This window comes from Magallana gigas, chromosome 9, assembly GCF_963853765.1.
Source record: "Magallana gigas chromosome 9, xbMagGiga1.1, whole genome shotgun sequence".
NCBI lineage: Eukaryota > Metazoa > Mollusca > Bivalvia > Ostreida > Ostreidae > Magallana > Magallana gigas.
Window position 1 is genome coordinate 39,358,738 of NC_088861.1, and position 25,023 is coordinate 39,383,760.

General features: G+C 34.5%; 1 protein-coding gene and 1 long non-coding RNA gene across 2 annotated transcripts; one reads left to right on the forward strand and one right to left on the reverse strand.

The window, feature by feature from the left end:
• The first annotated feature begins 3,361 nt into the window (after positions 1 to 3,361).
• LOC136269507 (uncharacterized) lies at positions 3,362 to 9,719 on the forward strand. The gene is made up of 2 exons (XM_066072489.1): positions 3,362 to 9,344; positions 9,659 to 9,719. Exon 1 carries the CDS (start codon positions 3,362 to 3,364, stop codon positions 9,053 to 9,055), a length of 5,694 nt encoding a protein of 1,897 aa, XP_065928561.1. The 3' UTR covers positions 9,056 to 9,344; positions 9,659 to 9,719.
• Positions 9,720 to 9,722: 3 nt separating this feature from the next.
• On the reverse strand, positions 9,723 to 21,082 carry LOC117690993 (uncharacterized). The gene is made up of 5 exons (XR_010709793.1): positions 20,878 to 21,082; positions 20,717 to 20,775; positions 20,402 to 20,548; positions 16,491 to 16,571; positions 9,723 to 10,003 (listed from the first exon to the last, which is right to left on the reverse strand). It is a non-coding gene; the product is annotated as an uncharacterized lncRNA (long non-coding RNA).
• Between the last annotated feature and the right edge of the window lie 3,941 nt (positions 21,083 to 25,023).

Sequence of the window (25,023 nt, forward strand, 5' to 3'; positions counted from 1 at the left end):
AGATGGTGATAAAAAATCATTCAAGGTTAAATATTGAAAAGCTGGAGCAGGAGGAGTGAGTAACACATTAAAACCTTTTAAAGCTGTTGTTTATGTCCACACGGAGAGTCTCTGTCTGCCCCTGGGGTTGGAGGATGGAAGGTTTAAAGTAAACAAATATGGGATTTTGTTTTTGTATCAGACTCTTGTACCTTTTTAATATCAGGTCATGCACTCTGTTGTAATCTTTGCGTTTTTCACTAGAGCTATTCGTTTCATCGTTCTTTTTTTAAAGATTTCAGGTAGAGAGGTCGTCGTCAGCACAATATTATAATTTTTCTACGCCAGAATGAAAACTAATCAAATGTAATATGAGACCCCTCGAAAAGTTTGTGTGTGGGTTATGGTACTCAGGTGACCGTTAAGACCTATTGGCCTTTTGTTTCAAAGTTTGAACTGTATAACAGTCTATTCAAGCAGGACCGGTTCCTGTCGCATGGACCAATAGCAGTGTGTGCGTGTTTCATTCTGCTGCATTTTCATGATAAAGTATTCTCACTATGCCATTTCTTGTTTTACTCTTTTAAGGATTTCTTAAGTTGTCAAATTTTGAATATCGCTTCTTGAATAAAAATGAGCCTCCTTACTTTACCAAGCTCGCTCATTGTTTTTACAATTTGAAAACAATAGTAAATTAATTATCAAGTGATTTATCTGTAATTTTCTTATCCGTAACCACTTGTTAAAAAATGAAAAACATGATAATAAAAATATATAAATCAATAAGGTAAAAGCTGCACTAAATAATTTTATATATTTGTATATGATACTGATTGTATCAAATCTGTTATGATTATTATATTATGTGATCAAATACAATAATAATACGATCCATTATCAATATCATATTAAATCATTATTTATTACAGTATTTGATATATTGTAACATATGTTATATATTGCATAGTATCGAAGGATGCAATATCGTATTTTAGATTATTGTATTGATAACCATTGTATCTTACAATATCGTTAAAGAAATGAACATATGATTATTAAAAACTTTTCAACATCTGATATATAAGATATTGTGTTAAAACACACTACAATATTTATGAATTTTCAAGATCATTTACTATGATTTTTATATAATATGATAAAGGTAGTCACATAAAGGTGATGCCTCAAAAAGGATATGCCTCGTCTTGTTGAGCTTTTAATATGTGATTACATATGTTTGTTTTTATAGATTCTTATTTCAGAGATTCAATTAAGAAAGACGGAAGTATTTTGTTAATGAACACATTTGTCGGAACATATTTTGACTCATTTCACTAAGTGCTTAAGCTCTTTTTTAAAATGAGATCTGAAGGTTTTTTTCATAATAAAGGTCGTCGAATGGTGTTGTGCAGGTTACCTTACTTCAGGAGCTGCGAGAGCATCAAATGCGAAAACTATTTAAATTTTACAAGCACACCTTCCTGAAATGAATATTAACAACCATAGATGTCTGGGATAACCCGAGCGACACTTAACAATAAAAAAACTCTCATTATAACTTTAAATCGGTACTCTGTTTTCCAGAATGTCTGCCAGGTTACGTTGGACTCAATTGTGTCACAAAATGCCCTTACCCAACATACGGAGAAAAATGTCAGGGAACTTGTGACTGCAGCAAGGAAGCGTGTGATGTGTCAATGGGCTGTAGAAAAACCAACACTCGCACAACAGGTATACCCTTTTAAGTGATTATATTAAGACTGTGTTACAAAAAGGGTATAGTAGATAAAATTAGACCAACAGTATTAATATAAACAAAACGTGTGAAAATTGTCCATAGAATCATTAATTGTCATATCTAACAAACATTTATGCACGTGGATTATAATAAACCGCTATCGTAACGACATTCAAGTAAAACAGTACACCGTTTAACAAATTTTAAATTTAAAAAATGACAATAACAAACTGTCAATCATCTCAAAAATCCATAAAACGAAATACAAATTAAAAGCAGAGCAACACGGATTCCAAAAGGATAGAGGTAGGATCAGGTGCCTAGGAGGAGTGAGCATCCTCTGCTGACCGGTCAAACGATGGTTATGTTTGTTATGGTGGTATGAGACATTTGTAGATATTGATGTAGAATAAAGTACATTATAAATGAAATACCCTGTTCACCGGTTTAAAATTATTAATTTTTTTTCAATATTTAACCAAAAAATAGCTTTTGAAATTCTTTGGAAAAATACAAATTGAAAAACCCCGAGCGGGATTCGAAATCATGACTTACAGATTCGTAGTAAACCCTCTAACCCACGGCACTTCGCTGTTAGGTGACAATAATGAGTGAGAAACAACTTTTATAATTACACTTCCTTTTATTGTTCATTTCGATAAACAATACACGTCAAAACATGGAAGTGTACCGTCTTAAGTTGATCTTACTCTTATGCAAGACTTCACCATAAATTTCGATAAAACAATTATTAACCATCTGAAGTGTGCCGTCTTATCAGTCCGGAATTATTACGGAATTTTATTACCCGTTTTGGTTCATTCTGTTTATTGTATGTACACATAAGCATTTCCGCCCAGGTAGCAGGCGAGATTTCCATGCTGTTTCTGCATAGTTTTGTCGGCTTTACATGCTCACAGTGTAAGTAACATTATGTGCATATGTATTTTCAGGCGCAGAACTATTGTTTCTTAAATGTTCACTTTGCAATTTGTATTATTTTGCTGTAAATTAACTTTTACTGTAAATGCTCAGTTTCGCGGGAAAAATATTCTATGGATGTCCATGATAGTCATTATTATAATTTCTACCAAGTTCATTTTCACTATGATCTTGCTTTGTAAAGTTTATAAATGAACAGAACTGTAGTCTGAACCAGGTTTATTATGCAGAGCTGTATTATTATGTCAATCTCTAGTCATTTTGTGTACATCATTGTACTTATTTCTTTGTAGCTTTTTACCACCTTCACCCAACTTCATATGGTTATACTATCTGCAATAAAGAGACAGAATAGTAAAAAGACTGTACACCATGTCCACATCCTACGACGCACTGGTTGGTTCAGACGTTCAACAGGGTAGGGAGCCACGTGAGGCGAAACTAACAGAAAAAGGAGAAGAATATTTCAAGAATCAGAAAGACATTCTCCATAGAAAACTCCAATCAGCGAGTAAAATTCTCAGGGAGTGTATTGTCGACTCTGAGCCACTACCAAAGTCCATCAGCCTATTGGAAAATACCGAAGGAACATTGCAAAGTACATTTCAGCGTTACAACACTTGTGCTAATGACTATCTTGACTTCCTTTCACGTTCTCGGGATCCTGATTCAGCGCAAGAACTGGAGAACTACTGGCCCGTCATGACAGATCTGAAGAAACAGTTCAACAACCTGATGGAAAAGATTCACTTGAAAATAGAGTCAGCAGATGGTAGGACTTCAAGGACAAGTCGCTCGACAAGATCAAGTGCTAGCCTTGTTGCGAGCAAAAGAGCCAAGGCAGAATCAGAAAAAGTGAAACTTCAGTTTGTGAAAAAGGAGACTGAAATTAAGAAAGAACAGTTCGAAAAAACGTTACAGTTAGAAGTTTTAGAACAAGAGAAGACGGCAGCAGCAGCTGACGCAGAAGCAACATATCTGGAGAAACAATGTGAGGATGACATAGTGAATTCAACAGAGTCGGTTGTTCCACCGGAAGAAGAAATGAGTCCTTTCGACAAAACTCTCAACTATCTAGATAGACTAAATTCTCCTGTAAGACCTACACAACCACTCTCACCTCAGGCTCCACCGTTTACACCTAAACCTCGTAAAACGCCAGAAGTAGAAAGTTCTACTCCAGGAATCGACAATCAAAATGTAAATCGAGCCTTGATTGATTCTACCCCACATCATCCTATTATACAGACGAGACAGGTGGACTCAAGTTCTACACATCCTGTGAACTCTCTTCATGACACTTCAAACTTTCTCATCAAGAAAAACATTCTTTTAGAAAGTTTTCAACAGCAGCAATTCCAGGATAGACCAGACAGGTACATTGTGTGGAAGACTCAATTCAGAACCATGGTTACTGACATCAAGTGTTCACCTCTAGAAGAGATCTCACTGTTAACAACCAGCATTCATAAGGACTCTGATGCCTACAGATTAGTGATGAGTGCTAGAACATCGTGTGCAAGCAATCCGCAACAGTGTCTACACACCATTTGGAACCGGATGGATGAACGCTTTGGTTCAGCAGAGTTAGTAGAGGCTTCGCTTAAAGCTCGGCTCATGGATCTGCCTGATTTTATGGACCGTAAGAAACTCTATGCACTGCATGACTTGCTGACAGAAGTTGAAACTGTGAAAAACCTCAGCGAGTACAGCACCATATTTTCCTATCTTGATTCATCACTTGGTGTTAAGCCCATCATTCAGAAACTATCAAAGCAGATTCAGGAGAGGTGGGTCACTCGCGCCACTAACTACAAGAAGCAACATGCTGTACTCTTTCCACCATTTGCCGAATTTGTTAAGTTCATAGAGGAGATGAGCATCATACGGAATGACCCGGGACTGATGTATGAAATACCCAAAGAGACTAACCTTGTACAGAAAAGTGTAAACAAGAATAGACTTGTGTATGTGACCACTCGCAAAACTGACATCTCTGCAGGAAATTCAAGAAACTCGTCACACCTGTGCTTAATCCACAAAGGATCAAAGCACACCATCAATGAGTGCATAGCCTTTCGATCCAGAAGCTTAGAAAACAGAAAGGCAATTTTGCGCAATCATAACATTTGTCTGAAATGCTGTGAAACCTCTGATCACTTTGCCGCAAGGTGTAAGTCAAAGATTTATTGCGATATTTGTGAAGAAAGTGATTTTCATTGCACTGCACTTCACCCATTAGAGGATTCACAGAGACTCAGACAACAACCATCCAGGACAACCACTCCCATACTAAAGCATGGCGAGGAGTCATCTGGCTCGAGTAGACTTTCTGTAAATTCAAAGTGCACTGAGATTTGTGGTAAACCAAGCTTTCATGGGAGATCATGTGCACGCATCGTACCTGTTCATATCTACTCAGAAGGAGAACCAGGGAACTCCATCACAGCTTACGCGTTGCTCGACGACCAAAGTAATAAGACACTAGGTAGAAGTCTTCTTTTTGACTCCTTAGGAATAACCACTTCACCAGTTGAGTACTCTATGCAGTCCTGCTCAGGCAAGAATGTCAGCTATGGAAGGTTGGCCAGAGGTTTGATTGTAAAAGGAATCAGTGACAGTCAGAATGTCCAACTGAAACTTCCTTCAGTGCTCGAATGTGACAACATTCCAGGGAATCATTCCGAGATTCCAACTCCTGAGGTCGCACTTTGTTACCCTCATATGCGGGACATTGCTAAACATTTACATGTTCTAGACTCTTCAGTGAAAATACTACTACTCATTGGAAGAGACCTTCCCGAGGCCCATCACTCGATAGACCAGAGGATTGGACCACTAAATACGCCTTTCGCCCAGCGATCACGGCTTGGATGGACCATAATTGGAGATGTCTGTCTGTCAGGGCAACACATTCCTTCATCACGACATAGTTCACACAAGACATTTGTCAGTGAGAATGGTAGGCCTACAGCCTTAGAACCTTGTGATCAGACAGTCAACATCCGCAACAATTTTTTGAACACTTATAAGACACAAATGACCAAACTGAACATTTTCGAGACCACGAGTGATGACAACAAGCCAGGACTTTCTATAGAGGATCGAAAGTTCCTGAACATTATGGATAAGGAATTCCACATGAACTCAGAAGGGAAATGGACAGCACCTCTGCCATTCCGTTCACCACGTGAACCAATTCCAGACAATTATCAAATGGCTCTCCGACGTGCCAAGTCTCTGGATGCTTCCCTACATCACAATGAAGTGAAGAAAGATCACTTTCTAGCATTTATGCAGAAGATATTAGACAATGAACATGCTGAATTAGCTCCTTACCTACCCCATGGTAAAGAACAATGGTACCTCCCTCTGTTCGGAGTGTATCATCCGCGCAAACCTGATCAGATACGTGGAGTCTTTGATGCATCAGCAAAGTATGAAGGAGTCTGCTTGAACGACCAGCTTCTACAAGGACCCGATCTCATCAATGATCTGCTGGGAATCCTTATTCGCTTCAGGAAACACGCAGTAGCCGTCGTCGCTGATGTCCAACAGATGTTCCACTCCTTTCTGGTAGAAGAAGAACATCGTGATTACCTCCGATTTCTATGGCACAAAGACAACAAGATGGAAAACCCGCTTGTAACTTACAGGATGAGAGTACATGTGTTCGGAAATCGTCCTTCGCCTTCTATAGCCATGTATGGACTTCAACGCATAGGCGAACTCTCCGCAGATACTCATGGACCGCAGGTTAAAGAGTTTATCATCAATGATTTTTACGTTGATGATGGTCTGAAGTCATGTCCGACAGAACGAGAAACAATCGACTTGATATGCAAAACGCAGGATGCCATGAGAGTGCACGGAAATCTAAGATTGCACAAGTTTGCATCAAATAGCCAAACAGTAATGGATTCTTTTGACTCACAAGACTTGGCGAAGAACCTAGTTGAGTTGGATTTTGAAGAAGACTCGCCTACCCAGCGTAGCCTAGGTCTCTTATGGGACTTGAAGACAGATACCTTCAGGTTCAGTATATCAGATGAAAGCAAACCATCTACTCGAAGAGGAATTCTTTCCTCTGTTAACAGTCTTTATGACCCATTGGGATTCATATCCCCTGTAACTGTCAGTGGGAAGATCATCTTGAGAAAAATTGTAGCATCCACCTTCGACTGGGATGAGCTACTACCAACTCAGTTGGCTGAAGAGTGGGAGACATGGAAATCATCACTTCCTGTCTTGGAGAAATTGCAGATACCACGTGTCATCGTACCTAACCTTAATGAAGCTGTGTCCAAGGAACTTTTAGTTTACTGTGATGCCTCAGAACTTGCCATCGCAGCAGTCTGTTATGTCAAAGCAACTTACCTTGATGGCTCCTCTTCCATAGGATTTGTACTCGGCAAGGCAAAGGTTTCCCCACTGAGTGGCCATACTATACCAAGGTTGGAGCTATGTGCAGCTGTCCTCGCGGTAGAAGTTGCACAAATTGTAGTGGAACATCTGGGAGTGAAATTAGACACTATAAACTATTTCAGTGACAGTCGTGTAGTTTTAGGCTACATCAACAATGAGACCAAGCGTTTCTTCACATATGTTACTAATCGGGTCGCACGGATTCGAAGCTTCAGTAAACCAACACAGTGGTTCTACGTACGAAGTGAAGCAAATCCTGCTGATGTTGGCACAAGGGGAATCCAACCAGGTGACATGCAGAACAGTACTTGGATCCTTGGACCCCGAACAGTATGTTCCCCAGCAGAAGACCACGTATCCCTTGAAGACACCACTTACCCTCTCATAGATCCTGATTTAGATAAAGAAGTCCGGAGTAACAAGTTGGAAGTCAGCACGAAGGTCACCCTTGGACTGGACAATGGCAGATTCTCTAGATTTTCCAGTTGGAAAAGACTCATTTTAGCGTTGGTTTGCATACGCCGCTTTATTCAAAGACATCGGAATGCGAAGTCAGTCAGTTTGAATCCGATAAACGATGCAAATTTGTTTCTCGACACTGAGAAACTTGTGATCAAGGATGTGCAAAGAAGTGTTTATCAGGAAGAGATCAACTGTCTGAGGTCATCCAAACCTTTGAAGAAGAACAGCCCTATTTTCACACTGGGCCCTTATCTTGATGCAGATGAGCTCTTGCGTGTAGGAGGACGCCTGAAAAATTCAGGCTTTGACCCCACATTCAAAAACCCAGTAATCTTACCAGCCAAGCATCACATTGCAACTTTGATAACTCGGAAGTGTCATCAGGAGGTGAAGCATCAGGGCCGCCATATTACTGAGGGACGCGTTAGATCATCAGGATATTGGATCGTGGGTGGAAAGAAGCTCTTAACTTCCCTGATACACAACTGTGTTACGTGCAGAAAGCTACGCAAGCCTCTTGACTACCAAAAAATGTCAGACTTACCTGCAGAGCGCATTCTCCCTGGATATCCACCATTCTCATTCATTGGAGTCGATGTCTTTGGTCCCTGGGAGATTATAACAAGAAAAACTAGAGGTGGATCAGCCAACAGTAAGAGGTGGGCAGCACTCTTCACATGCCTAACAACAAGAGCAGTCCATATTGAAGTGCTGGAGGATATGACGACCTCTGCATTCATAAATGCTCTCAGACGATTTATTGCCATTCGAGGCTGTATTAGAATCATCCGTTCCGACAGAGGGACTAACTTCGTGGGTGCAGCAAATGAATTGCAGATCAACACAGTGAATGTGGAAGATGGGCCTATACATGACTATCTTACAGAACAAGGGACCACATGGATCTTCAACTCCCCACACTCCTCACACATGGGTGGAGTGTGGGAGAGGATGATTGGGACCACCAGGCGGATTCTCGATTCCATGTTGTTGGACTATGGATCTCGCAGCTTAACTCACGATGTGCTCACCACCTTTTTATCTGAGGCATGCTCTATCATCAACTCGCGTCCACTGATACCCATATCAACAGATCCTGAAAATCCACTCATCCTAACACCATCAACTTTACTTACCCAAAAGTCGAATGTGATAGATGAAACCTACATTAACACTGATGTTGATCCGAAAGATCTCCTACGTAAACAGTGGAAAAGGGTTCAACATTTGGCCTCCATCTTCTGGAAGCGTTGGAAAGTTGAATACCTTAACACATTACAACCGCGCCGGAAATGGAACTCAAACCAGCGAAATGTGACTACCGGTGATGTTGTACTTGTCCGCGACAAAGAACTGTGTAGGATAAGTTGGCCAATTGGGCTAGTCGTTAAAGCCATACAGAGTGACGATGGACTCGTACGAAAAGTTTTGGTTCGTACAATCGTAGACCAAACACCAAGAACCTATGTACGACCTGTGAATGAACTGGTTTTGTTAGTGCCATGTTAAGTTGCTGATGTTGCAACAGTGTGTGCTGTATTAGAGAAACTGAGTTTATATGGTTACATGTATTTTAAGAAGCTATTTTTTGTTTTTGATAAGTAGTGATATCTCACTGTATAAGTCAATATCAGGCGAGGAGTGTGCCGTCTTATCAGTCCGGAATTATTACGGAATTTTATTACCCGTTTTGGTTCATTCTGTTTATTGTATGTACACATAAGCATTTCCGCCCAGGTAGCAGGCGAGATTTCCATGCTGTTTCTGCATAGTTTTGTCGGCTTTACATGCTCACAGTGTAAGTAACATTATGTGCATATGTATTTTCAGGCGCAGAACTATTGTTTCTTAAATGTTCACTTTGCAATTTGTATCATTTTGCTGTAAATTAACTTTTACTGTAAATGCTCAGTTTCGCGGGAAAAATATTCTATGGATGTCCATGATAGTCATTATTATAATTTCTACCAAGTTCATTTTCACTATGATCTTGCTTTGTAAAGTTTATAAATGAACAGAACTGTAGTCTGAACCAGGTTTATTATGCAGAGCTGTATTATTATGTCAATCTCTAGTCATTTTGTGTACATCATTGTACTTATTTCTTTGTAGCTTTTTACCACCTTCACCCAACTTCATATGGTTATACTATCTGCAATAAAGAGACAGAATATGAAGGGTTGCTGCCATGACAGTCGTCGTGACTGTTCAGTCAAACAGAACAATATTTGATATCTAATTTAAAGTTTTTATATAAAATAGAAATAAACACATATACACAATTTTTACACACCATAAACAATAAAAATTTAATGTTCCTCATTGTCACAAGTGTCCACAACGGGTACGTTAAATGGACCGTCCTGTGAGGAAACAAACAAGTAGGACTGGCATGGCGTGAGACACTGGCGGAGAGGTATTATCATGGCGATGGACTGCCAGAAGCTGGATAAAAACCTTAAAAAATTAGACAATAAACACGTTCTGAGTTACATGATTCATATACCTTACATAAACATAGGCTAAGTCACACTGACTTAAAAAAAAAACTATGGTAACAACTGCTCGCCATTAAACAACCCAAACCCACAGCGAATACGAACACTGCATAACGTTAAGCGTATATCACTACTTAACGAAGAATAAACAAGTCTAAACAATAGGTAAATTACACCATACTACATGGCAGCAATACAAGGGCGCCGTACTACAATGCAAAAATGAAAGTACATAACATGTTTATATCCCAGTATAAAAAACACACACACTTGACACGTGACAACACATGGATACACGGGAGCTTATGTTTAACAGTTCTACTTCGTAAAACCAATAAATCAAAAAGTAACAAAATACTTAATATAACATTAACAGTAATGTATTAAAAAAAACTAAGCTGTAGTTAATTTCAAAAGTATAAAATAGCTTAACCTAACACTAGTAGGAAAACGGGTTACTCAGACATTAGCTGCTAAGACCTGCCATGGAGAAATCGTGGCCACTGTCGGTCAGGTCTGCAATGCGGTAGTTTTAATAAGGTAATTAAACAATACAAACAAAATTGACAATATTGTACCAAACACCCTGTCAATCGAGGTGTCCTAAAGGTATAATACGGGGATACTAATACATAAACAATGTAACAATAGATACTTCTTCTTCTCGAGAAAAAATTGGCCAATTTCAAACAAACGAGACACAAACAATCCTTTGGAAATGAGTTTTCAAATCTGTTCAAAAGAAGGACCAGCTCCCCTTGAACTTGGAGGTTATTAACTTAAAGGAAGAATACTTACATTTGCAAATATGCTTCCTAATATGAACCTTTAGAAAAGCGAAAACGTTATATTCTGTATGAACGTTTGCATGACGTCACCATGATAACCGCACGCTCTTATCGCTTGACGGTTGCAATATTATAAACGTAAAACCACCGTTATATTAATGACTCTGAAGGTTTGCCATTCTTAAACGTAAAAATAAGAAAATAACAGCAGTGTAAAAAAGTTCACCGGGATATGAACTTGGTCGGTTGTGATTAAATGTTCTGAGAAAACTATTTAAATTGCTGTTTATTTTCTAATGAAAAAGGGATTGGTGTTTTAAAAATCCTCTTTTCCAAAAGCACATGTCCATTTTCAACCAAACTTGGAGCAAAGCATCCGTGGTTCGACCATGCCATATAATTTAATTGTCATATTGTAATATAAATAGCCTAAGTTGGAATAGTTGTGTTACTTGTAAGTTATACATTTCTAATGATAAAAATATCATTATTTGCAAAAGTTTGTTGTATATGCTGAACTCATAAATGAAACAATATTTACTAAAATAGACACTGCTTTGATAACAAATTTGAGTGTTTCCTCTAATGTTATAATACAATTCAATATTGACTATTTCGTGTGTATCTGTGGGAATTTACTATGTGGAGAGAAGGAAGCAAAACAAAGCACAACTGCTAGTTATTCAACAATATGATTTCCTTTATAAGTGTGTCTGTTTTTACAAAATACTTTGATGAAACAGCTGTTCAGTCCAGTCAAACAACGTTTTATCTTTACTAATAAATTTTGAATAAATCCGGAAAAAATAAGTTTGTTTGATTACTTTTCGAAGATCTTGGTAAACTCTTTTCCTATAATCTGTCTCAAACAGTACGGGTTTACAATCTTCATTAAGACTTGTGTACCAGTCACCATAGATTTCTATTGTGCACATGTACATAAAAGCATCAGTGTCTGAAATTTTAACAAATGTATAAAAATATTCTACAAGAGTTATAAAAGCTATATGATTCTTTACTTAAAAATCAATCATTTTTTGAATTTGTAATTGAATATTAATACAAGCTTTGATATTGTAATGTGGATCCTATGACGACAAAGATCATTTTATCATCAAACGTAGACAATGCTGTCAATGAAAGTTTTCAACAATTTGACCTCCATGTTTGTTATACAAAACAATTTTCTATAATGTATAAAACAGTGCACATATTTACTTCCTTCTCGTATATCACTTCTCGAATTTCAATATTTCAATTATTATATAAGGATAAGTTGGTCTGTTTGTTGATTATCTGTACAGGACGAATTTTATTGCATCTCTAAATTATGCTTAATTATAAAATCAATGATAAGCATAATAATACTGTAGTACATTTTTATGTTTCATGTTACAAGTAATTGAATGTATAAAAATAGATTCCAAAAATATCTTATATTTTCAATTATTTTTCAAATACATTTCAGTTACTTATTTTCCATGTTAAAAGATTGAAGAGGTGTGTTATCACGATGTTTAGTTTTTATACCCGTTTGGAATGGACTTGTGTACAATATTTAAATGTATCATGATGTATAATATGTTTGTACAGCAAGACACACAAGCCAGAGTAATGGTAAAGGTCGTATTTTGTTCAGGTGTGAATCTTTCTCAAACCAAGGAACAAAGATAATAAATAAAAATTTACTGTAGTAAATTTGTAAAGAACCAAGCACCAACTCAATGATATTTGATAAATTATTAAATGGCTTCTGAAAAATGGTATATTTAAATTCAAAAGCAAAATCTAAAATTTTAAAAACTTTGTTAAGTAAAGCCATATGTATCCCGATGCTGTTTTAACATGTATTTCATATCAGGTTTAAAAAAAAAAAAATTAATTGAAATACATCTAATTAAATTCGTTAAAGTAATTAAGAGTAATTATTTACATTTGAAAGATTTCAGTTGCATTTTGTAATTATATTTGAAAGTAATTACCATCAACCCTTCTGTTTATGGTAAGCTTTTGCATAGCGAATTCGGAACGATTTCATATAATATTTACAATCTAAAAGTACCACACCGCACTTAAGTTGGCTAGGGCAGGAAAAGTATTAACCTATGTATTGAACTTATAATTTTGAAATGCATAAACTCTTCATAAACGAAACAACACCCGATACAATTATAAATACTGTCTTAATTTGAAATACATGGACACAGATTTGGCAAGAAGACTGACACCTTCTCAGAGAGGGTTATTAGCATCAGGTGGATATTATAAGCTCGTATTAAACGACTGAGAGGCTAAATGAAAACCACCTATCATTATGTTTAAAAACAAAAACAAAAGTGAGAAAAGAACTAGATAGATTGCACGATCAGTATGTACTGGTCCCTGCAGACAAGGCAGGAAACAACATTGCCTTTGTTTGTAAAGCACGTAATATTAATTTCTTTTACAAGTTTACATGTGGTAATCCTACTTACACCCACAGCAGCCTTTCCAAACAGCAAATACTTCAAAATCATAAATCGGTTTCGGATACCTTTAATATCCATAATGAACAAAACGAATTTGTTTATACTGGTATCACAAACATTCTTACACAGATGTATAGCAGGTTCAAGTAAATGCTCTATGAAGCCTTTTTTCTTATTCCTTTCTAAAGTTCTAACAGTAGTGGAGAAACTTCAAGAGTACTGTACAGCAGTATGCTTCAGAATTAGTGTGAAAGAGATGTTGATACTTAAAAACACTAAAATATAATTAGAAATTTTGAGCCCATAAAATCCTACCAAAATTAATAACACCCAAACATACGATTTCATATAACCATTCCCCGTGACAACATAAAATGTAGGCTTTTCTAAAATCATCGACAGTTGTTCCTTCAATAAGAAATCAACTTGTAAATGTTCTTACCTTGTCATTGGAAATCTACAAAATTACTGTGTTATAAACCATTCTGACTGCACACACAAGTTGACATTGAAAACATTTTTTGTACTGCTAAAAGACAACGTCTTTGTAGTTTTTGGAGACAAGGTCTTCCAACAATCAGTTGGAATACCCATGTGCACGAATTGAGCTCCTCTTCTGGCTGACTTATTTTTATATTCATACGTAGCAGAATCTATTTAAAACCTTGTGCAAGGAAAGAAAGAAACACTTGCTGTGGCTTTCAACTCGATATTTTAGTCTGCCCCCAAGATATTTCTGCAGCACATTTGACCGATTTTTAAAAAAAATATACACATACCTGTAAAAGAAGTGCAATTCAAATCGATGAACGGAAAAACTATCTTCATTGACACATATTTTTTTTCACTCGGAACTATTCACAAGCACAAAAACAGATTACTTACGGAGATTTATAATGGAGAATGTTTACATATTTCCTCTATTAAGAAGTCACTAGGAATACCTCGCGCAGTTTTTAAAAGTTACTATGCAGGTCTGCTGCAATACAAAATCTTCGTAGAAATTGCATTTTTTAATCTGGTAAGCTAAAGGAATTTGTTCCACTTTTTAATGAACATCCTTTGAACCCTAAGGTATTTATACATATCAAGTAATTTATCAAAATGTGAATCGAGGTTATTTTGAGACAGAGTATAGATATGTTGATGATGTTTTATCAATTAACAACAGTTACTTCCATTCTTATGTTAAGTCATTGTATGAGAGTGAGTGCGAAATAAAGGAAAATACTACAGATACTAAGACATATGTTTTATACTTGTGTATTTACTAAAATAAAGACGTTAATGGTAACCTATAAGCGACTCTATTTGATAAATGTGATGGTTTTGGTTGTTTTCCATCGTCAACTTCCCTTGCTTATGTAGCATTTACCATCATCACCTGCTTATTGGGTTCATGTCTCTCAGCTTATTGGTTATGAAAGTGCATGCTCTACATATGAACAATTTTTTATACAAGGCAAGCTACTAACAAAGAAGTGATGGAACAAGAACATCAAGAACCTCAATTAAACACCATATGTACGTAAATTTTACGGTAGAAATTATCTTATTTCTGATATAACGCAAAATATGTAAAACATGATTACAGTATATGACAATAAAATATATGTACATTATTTGTTAATATCAGTCTTGTTTATAACTGAATCAAATATGTTTTTAATAAAACTTTGCTTCCCTCTAAATGGTAAAACTATTTTCTTTGAGTTGAAAATTAATTTCATTTTGAAAACGAATCAGAAAAAATCGTGCGCGTGCAGTTCTAGTTTTGGCTTTAAAGCGTAAATTACCCGTTTGGAAAATTAATCTAAGCAACGGGATGCTTATTGAATGTATTTAACTGTTATTGATTTATTGTAAAAATACAATAGATTATAGATATGATAGACAATGTAGACATATCATTTATGAACACAATAAATACCATTATAATAGACATATCCGCCTGAGCTGCAGAATAGCTAGGATATATATATATCAAATTTTATTAATATTTAAATATACGTGTAGCTGTAGTGTTGAAGTGATTGTTATTTAAACAGGTCGGGTACACTACCTTAGATGGATAGCATTAATTAACATGTGACAATATTTACGTCAAAAAGGTTCTCCAATCCACTGAATGAGTCGCAAAGCATGACGGTCTACTACATGTTTACTTTTCAACACATACACGTGGTTTGTGGCTGTTTTATACACAATATTTAATTGCTTGCGGGAAAATTTGTACAGCTTGATTTTTACTTTAGAAGGTAACAAAGGAAAGATTACTTACCGTAGACATTGTTCCATGCTCACATTGAAAAATACTGTTGTTTTAATTATCAATTGTTGCTTCAAAGATCGATCAGTATCAATAGACTGGTATACATACGCATACAAATACAAGCAAATTTTGATAAGGAAAAACTGCCTATGTGTTTATTGGTGACTTAATTATTGTACACCATTAATAAATGCAGGTAATTGTACATTTCTAACATACATAAATAGCCACGATAGTAGAAATGCACAAATATACAAATACAGAAGTACAAGTTATGTATCGTGTAGTATTTTTTACACTAAGCATTCTGATGAGTGTCACCGAAGAAATAGAATAAATCTATTTATAAATAGATAAAATGCACAAATATACAAATACAGAAGTACAAGTTATGTATCGTGTAGTATTTTTTACACTAAGCATTCTGATGAGTGTCACCGAAGAAACTTAAAATTTTACTGATAAATGTTGCCCCAAACCTGGGGTATCACGTGAAAAACGTACTCACTGCTTCTAATATAATAGGACGTACATCTCTTTCGAACTTTGACAATGATGTATTTAGATGGGTTGATATAAGGCCTCATAGGCAATATTTTCCAAATGTGAGCATAGAAATGAAAGATCAGACATGATTTTCCATGTTTATTTCATTAATTATGAAAAATATTTGAAAATGAGTTTCCAAAGGACAATTCAAAATGGTAATATATTTTCAGTACGCTTTGTTTACACTGAAACTTGTAGTAGCCCACAATGCCTTGCAACTCATTCACTTGATTGGTTTGGCAATAAAGGTAAACAAATACCTAATTTTGTATGCAAATGTATGCCGACGTCACAAAATCTAGTGGTCTCGACCTGTTAAATCTGAGCGATGTTACTTTATTTATACTGTACACACGCTATTATCCATACCTTCATTCACATGATCCAGTAAGGTATTGTGCCATTTAACTTCCTCCTGTTTTGTCCCTCTTTCATGCTTTGCACCATTGTCTACAGTTTGAAAAAAGTGTCGATGATATATTGTTTATTTTACACTTGGAAACTAATCAGTTATTTCCTGAGAGAGAAACGGAAACAATTTATTTTTTCATTTGCGGATCTGTGTCCTTGGAGATTTGGACGCGCTGGTGCAATGTCCTTTGCTTTCTTTTTTGTCCTGCGCGATCATGGATACACAAAGTCAAGTGAGTAAATAATAACATGATGTCTTAACAGCCAATAGTTCAAATAAAAAGAAGCATTTTTGGTTATTCTTAATTATAAAATCAATGATAAGCATAATAATACTGTAGTACATTTTTATGTTTCATGTTACAAGTAATTGAATGTATAAAAATAGATTCCAAAAATATCTTATATTTTCAATTATTTTTCAAATACATTTCAGTTACTTATTTTCCATGTTAAAAGATTGAAGAGGTGTGTTATCACGATGTTTAGTTTTTATACCCGTTTGGAATGGACTTGTGTACAATATTTAAATGTATCATGATGTATAATATGTTTGTACAGCAAGACACACAAGCCAGAGTAATGGTAAAGGTCGTATTTTGTTCAGGTGTGAACCTTTCTCAAACCAAGGAACAAAGATAATAAATAAAAATTTACTGTAGTAAAATAGTAAAGAACCAAGCACCAACTCAATGATATTTGATAAATTATTAAATGGCTTCTGAAAAATGGTATATTTAAATTCAAAAGCAAAATCTAAAATTTTAAAAACTTTGTTAAGTAAAGCCATATGTATCCCGATGCTGTTTTAACATGTATTTCATATCAGGTTTAAAAAAAATAAAATTAATTGAAATACATCTAATTACATTCGTTAAAGTAATTAAGAGTAATTATTTACATTTGAAAGATTTCAGTTGCATTTTGTAATTATATTTGAAAGTAATTACCATCAACCCTTCTGTTTATGGTAAGCTTTTGCATAGCGAATTCGGAACGATTTCATATAATATTTACAATCTAAAAGTACCACACCGCACTTAAGTTGGCTAGGGCAGGAAAAGTATTAACCTATGTATTGAACTTATAATTTTGAAATGCATAAACTCTTCATAAACGAAACAACACCCGATACAATTATAAATACTGTCTTAATTTGAAATACATGGACACAGATTTGGCAAGAAGACTGACACCTTCTCAGAGAGGGTTATTAGCATCAGGTGGATATTATAAGCTCGTATTAAACGACTGAGAGGCTAAATGAAAACCACCTATCATTGTGTTTAAAAACAAAAACAAAAGTGAGAAAAGAACTAGATAGATTGCACGATCAGTATGTACTGGTCCCTGCAGACAAGGCAGGAAACAACATTGCCTTTGTTTGTAAGGCACGTAATATTAATTTCTTTTACAAGTTTACATGTGGTAATCCTACTTACACCCACAGCAGCCTTTCCAAACAGCAAATACTTCAAAATCATAAATCGGTTTCGGATACCTTTAATATCCATAATGAACAAAACGAATTTGTTTATACTGGTATCACAAACATTCTTACACAGATGTATAGCAGGTTCAAGTAAATGCTCTATGAAGCCTTTTTTCTTATTCCTTTCTAAAGTTCTAACAGTAGTGGAGAAACTTCAAGACTACTGTACAGCAGTATGCTTCAGAAATTATCTTATTTCTGATATAACGCAAAATATGTAAAACATGATTACAGTATATGACAATAAAATATATGTACATTATTTGTTAATATCAGTCTTGTTTATAACTGAATCAAATATGTTTTTAATAAAACTTTGCTTCCCTCTAAATGGTAAAACTATTTTCTTTGAGTTGAAAATTAATTTCATTTTGAAAACGAATCAGAAAAAATCGTGCGCGTGCAGTTCTAGTTTTGGCTTTAAAGCGTAAATTACCCGTTTGGAAAATTAATCTAAGCAACGGGATGCTTATTGAATGTATTTAACTGTTATTGATTTATTGTAAAAATACAATAGATTATAGATATGATAGACAATGTAGACATATCATTTATGAACACAATAAATACCATTATAATAGACATATCCGCCTGAGCTGCAGAATAGCTAGGATATATATATCAAATTTTATTAATATTTAAATATACGTGTAGCTGTAGTGTTGAAGTGATTGTTATTTAAACAGGTCGGGTACACTACCTTAGATGGATAGCATTAATTAACATGTGACAATATTTACGTCAAAAAGGTTCTCCAATCCACTGAATGAGTCGCAAAGCATGACGGTCTACTACATGTTTACTTTTCAACACATACACGTGGTTTGTGGCTGTTTTATACACAATATTTAATTGCTTGCGGGAAAATTTGTACAGCTTGATTTTTACTTTAGAAGGTAACAAAGGAAAGATTACTTACCGTAGACATTGTTCCATGCTCACATTGAAAAATACTGTTGTTTTAATTATCAATTGTTGCTTCAAAGATCGATCAGTATCAATAGACTGGTATACATACGCATACAAATACAAGCAAATTTTGATAAGGAAAAACTGCCTATGTGTTTATTGGTGACTTAATTATTGTACACCATTAATAAATGCAGGTAATTGTACATTTTTAACATACATAAATAGCCACGATAGTAGAAATGCACAAATATACAAATACAGAAGTACAAGTTATGTATCGTGTAGTATTTTTTACACTAAGCATTCTGATGAGTGTCACCGAAGAAATAGAATAAATCTATTTATAAATAGATAAAATGCACAAATATACAAATACAGAAGTACAAGTTATGTATCGTGTAGTATTTTTTACACTAAGCATTCTGATGAGTGTCACCGAAGAAACTTAAAATTTTACTGATAAATGTTGCCCCAAACCTGGGGTATCACGTGAAAAACGTACTCACTGCTTCTAATATAATAGGACGTACATCTCTTTCGAACTTTGACAATGATGTATTTAGATGGGTTGATATAAGGCCTCATAGGCAATATTTTCCAAATGTGAGCATAGAAATGAAAGATCAGACATGATTTTCCATGTTTATTTCATTAATTATGAAAAATATTTGAAAATGAGTTTCCAAAGGACAATTCAAAATGGTAATATATTTTCAGTACGCTTTGTTTACACTGAAACTTGTAGTAGCCCACAATGCCTTGCAACTCATTCACCTGATTGGTTTGGCAATAAAGGTAAACAAATACCTAATTTTGTATGCAAATGTATGCCGACGTCACAAAATCTAGTGGTCTCGACCTGTTAAATCTGAGCGATGTTACTTTATTTATACTGTACACACGCTATTATCCATACCTTCATTCACATGATCCAGTAAGGTATTGTGCCATTTAACTTCCCCCTGTTTTGTCCCTCTTTCATGCTTTGCACCATTGTCTACAGTTTGAAAAAAGTGTCGATGATATATTGTTTATTTTACACTTGGAAACTAATCAGTTATTTCCTGAGAGAGAAACGGAAACAATTTATTTTTTCATTTGCGGATCTGTGTCCTTGGAGATTTGGACGCGCTGGTGCAATGTCCTTTGCTTTCTTTTTTGTCCTGCGCGATCATGGATACACAAAGTCAAGTGAGTAAATAATAACATGATGTCTTAACAGCCAATAGTTCAAATAAAAAGAAGCATTTTTGGTTATTTTTAATATGTATTTATTTAGGCTGTACCAATTTGAACCTAAACTATATTTTTGGAAATTTGTTACGTTTTTTATAAAAAGCTTCTTCTAAAAATGACACATTTTCTTCAGAAACAATTATCAAAGCAACGGAATCTTTATAACCTCTTTTGTGATTTAATGGTTAACTTGTGCGTATCATGAAATATAACATTCAAAAGAACTCACTCGATGTAAGAGTTGTCAAAGTTATACAGCCCCAAGACATATTGCATGTGTCATTGCTACAATTACAAAATCCCTGGCATGCGAATCCGTAAGTAGGATAAGGACACTGTGCTGTACAGTTGGGCCCAGTGTATCCTGGCGTACATTCTAATTAACAAAACAATAAGGAAATGTCTTATGAAATGATTTGATCAAAATTTGATCACGTTACATGCATGACGGGAACCTGCATGTATATAAAAATCAATGCAAATTACTAATCTGATTCGTTCTAAATAAATATTTGATTTAATGTTTGAAAAAAACAAAACTTACCTTCGCATTTGTTGGTCCCAAAATTCCAGAAATAACCCTTACAGCACCGACCGATAGTCCTCAATATATACAAAAAAAATATGAAAATTGCATATTTGAAAAAAGAACAAAAAAAACTTGGGCAGCTACATTGTCCAAAATTTATTAAAAAAGTGCCCTACCCGTTGCATATTTCTTCCGACCTAACAACCACTTTAAAGATTAGAAATAAAATCGTTGATAGTATCAACCTGCTGTTTGATAAGCAACGTAACTCTGTTACGGACATAGTTTTGTGCCTTTCTCGGAGCATTTTTTACACAGATCCTGCATATTGGAACAACAACTATGCAATGGATGTTGTAGGAGGGTAAAACTTCCTTCTTCCTTTACTAACAAGCTAATTTAGACCTATACATGTAAACGTTTTTAGAAACACGAGATTAAAAATAAATTAATGATTTAGGAATACAATCACAGAGGAGAGAAAAACAGCATAGAAACCAATGTTCTGCAAAGCTTATCTGCGTAACCGTTTTGGATTGAATTCTTTTATTCCTTCTTTATAATAATGTAATACTTCTGAACTCAAAAGCTTGACGAGGAAGGTGAAAATTAGATGGAATTACAATAATATTACATATTTGTATATTTGTATTTGAAAACACGTTTAAACGAGTAAAATAAAATTATTCCCATAAGTTTTAATGGTGTAAATGTTACATTCTCATAAGTCCAGTCATGAGCCATGTTACGAATAACATCAACAAAGTATACAAGCCTCGCAAACATCAGACTGTCGACGAAGGAATGAGTGCCTACAAAGGCCGACATAAAGTCTCTATAGTAAATTTCTTTTTGAGCTTCTAGGTACCAAATTTTCAGTTACATTAGATGAAATGGAAGAATTAAATTATTTACCAAAATTGTCTGAAATTAGAAGATTGATAAATCAACGGAAGTTAAGAAAATTAACACCAATTGGTCAAATTACGATAATCAAGACACTAATAATACCAAAGCTAAATCATTTGATACTAGCATTACCCAACTCAAATACTGAATCCCTAAAAACTTTTGAACATGATCTTTTTTCATTTCCTATGGGGCTGTAAGGTTCATAAAGTAAAGAAAAGTACAATCATACAAGATTATTATCATGGAGGTCTCAAAATGGTTGATTATGGAAATTTTATCACAGCACTCAAAGCTACTTGGATGAGAAGACTAATTAAAACTGATACAAAATGGGTTAAGCTTTTAGAATCAATTTTGAAAATTAGTATCTCTGAAATATGGAGAAATGGTCCTGATTATTCGTACCTTCTATGTAAAAATTTAGAAAATTCTTTTGTGGAAAGAAGTGCCCCTCAGCTGGTTAAAAATAATTGAAAAAACGCCACTTAGTAAATCCCAAATTATATATGATAATATATGGCACAATCCTAAAATCACCATAGACAATAAATCAATATTTATCAAAAGTTATGCTTATAAAGGATTTATTTTTGTTAGTGATCTTCTTAATATAGATGGAAAATTTAGAAACTTTGATGAATTGAAACACATTAATCCAAAGACAAATTTCATAGAGTATGCAAGTTTAAGAACTGCAGTTACAACCAGACTGCATACACAAGATATACACTTACCAAACCTACAGAACACATTACAATATGGACCAATTATCCCTAATCATATTCAATTGTGTATTAATACTTGTAAAGGTTGTAAACCCAAGTACAACATACTATTAGACAATAAAAGAGAAATATGTAGTTCGATATCAAAATATATCATATATAAAAAAAACAGAATCTGCTGTTTGCACCTTTTGTAAAAAAGATGAAGAAAGTATTAGTCATTTATTTTATGAATGTAATATAGTAAAAGAAAAGAAGTGTGGTGTGATGTTGAAGAGTGGATTTTTAAACAGTTTGAAATCTCGATTCCATCTGATTATCAATCAGTTCTTTTTGCAAAATATAAAAATATAGAAAGTAATACATTTTTTAACCTGATAGCTCTTATTGTGAAGCAATACATTTTTTCATGTAAATATAAAAGTAATCCGATACCAAATATATATGCCTTGAAAAAGGTCATAACAGAAAGAATCTTAACTGAAAAATAGTTGCTGTTGAAAAGATGTAAATGTAAGGAATACGAAAGCCACTGGCAAAATATCTGCGAAAAATTGTAGTTATAGCGATAAGTTTAATTTTTCTGTTTTTTGGTGTTTTTTTATCGCTTTGAACCCTCATATCATTTCAATTGTTTTCAGTATTGCATAGTCTATACTTGTATTGTAATCCACCTGCATAGTATCTCTCTCTCTCTCTCTCTCTCTCTCTCTCTCTCTCTCTCAAAATCAGATATACTTCATATGAAATATACAGGACTGTACTATTAAGTAGAAATAAGACTACGCAATATGTTTATATAAATGTTCCAATCACCTATTATATTATATATGTACATAAGTTGTGAAATAAAAAACGCAATAAAAAAATATAACAAACATTCTTTTTTATCGAAAGAATAAATTAATTTTTAAGACCAGTTTCATAATATCAAACAATTGCACTGATAAATTTGTGGTACTTTACATGACGCTATTTGTACATTTTACAATAACTTAAGGTATCCGATCCATATTAGGACCAAATTTTTCCAATCTTGAATATTCATCATGTATTTAATACTTTGATATTCATTTAAAGCATTTAAGAGCAGAAAAAGATTTACTGAGAGAAATTTTCAAAAATATTATTAACTAAGCAGTAATTAATTAATGAAGATTGCATTAAGGTCTTTGGAGACAAGCACATTTTTTAAGATAAAAAAGTAATTACGAGGAGTATTAAAAAATGCTGAGGTGGAAAGATGTATTTTATCAATAGAAATACAAAAACAATTGAAAATAAATTCTATACCGTGTAGATTTTTTTAGAATTATTTTTTATAGAATAAAAGCAAAGGGGGACAACTCTTTAAAAAAAAGGAAAAGGTCATTAATTAGGACACATTCCACACTTACATATTGATACTTAATAGGAACATTATGTTCAAGTATACTGAAGCGGGGGTGTTAAGGAAGCATATGGGCAATATGCCGTCTTATTTTGACTGTTGTATTCAAAATCGTGAAATTAAATAATTATTTTAAATAAGATCAAAAACTTAGTATTATCCTTTAAAATAAATGTCAGTGCAATAAAATAGGGTGGTACATCACTGCCACATTGGTGCATTATCACGTGACAACTATAAATAGCTTACGTATATTCCTAAACATAAAATGAGATAGAACAATACTACCCCGCGGTTTCCAAAATAAAATAAACATACCAAGTGAAGCCAAAACATCTCAGTTTAATCAAAACTGCTGCTAGAATCCTATGTTTTTCCTTATTAAAAAGTTATTCATCCGGTTGTTCGTAAAACCTTCCCAACTTTTATAAAGTTTGCACGGAAAACGGCAAAATACATTAAAACAACACACACCATGGGATTCTAGCAGCACTTTTCAATTTAAGCATTGATCAAACTAACGATACGTATAAAATTTCAAGTTCAATATACACGGGGTAGTGTTGTTCTAGTCGGATTTTTATATCGTAAACAACGACAGAGGAAAGCCTGGCCGAGAAATAAAAGCAAATTTACATACCTTTTAGCGAATGATTGATAAAACTAACATCTCCCCCAGTATCCTTATGTTCAATTCTCAATAAATCACACCACAATGCTTTATTAGAGTTCTTAGATAAGTTATATTTTGAATATGTTTACAATGCTTTCCGATCAAATTCACACGACATTCAACTTTTAGTCATGACGTCATCAATGTGTAAATCTACGTAATACAAACTAATTTCTGGCAGAAATTGTCTTCAGTATTTTTTATTTGTTTTTGGTCTACGTTTAGTTGTTTATATATTTGAATATGTAACATAATAACTAAGATTTGCGATTTCACGGAATTACATGTAACTCAGATTCCATATGCTTCCTTAGCACCCCCGCGGAGTGTTAAGCCCATACATACCGGTATCTGTTATGAACCCAGATTCATTGAATCTGAGGCTATTATGGATCGGATACCTTAACTTTGGTAAATTTTCTAGGCAAAGCAGTACATTCCGTCGAAACCAACCATATAGGGCTTAAAGGTCTTACGCAAGGAAATAGCCAATCAAACTGAACTTAGTCAATTGTAGTTGAACGAGACTAAAGGCAGCTCCCTGCACACCATGTGACCATCACTGTGACGTCACTCACAAAGTGAAAGTAACAGGATGTAAACATTGCTAAAGCAGTAAGAT

Coding starts and splice junctions, on each gene's coding strand:
- LOC136269507 (XM_066072489.1), top strand. CDS start 3,362: ATGACAGATCTGAAGAAACAGTTCAACAACCTGATGGAAAAGATTCAC.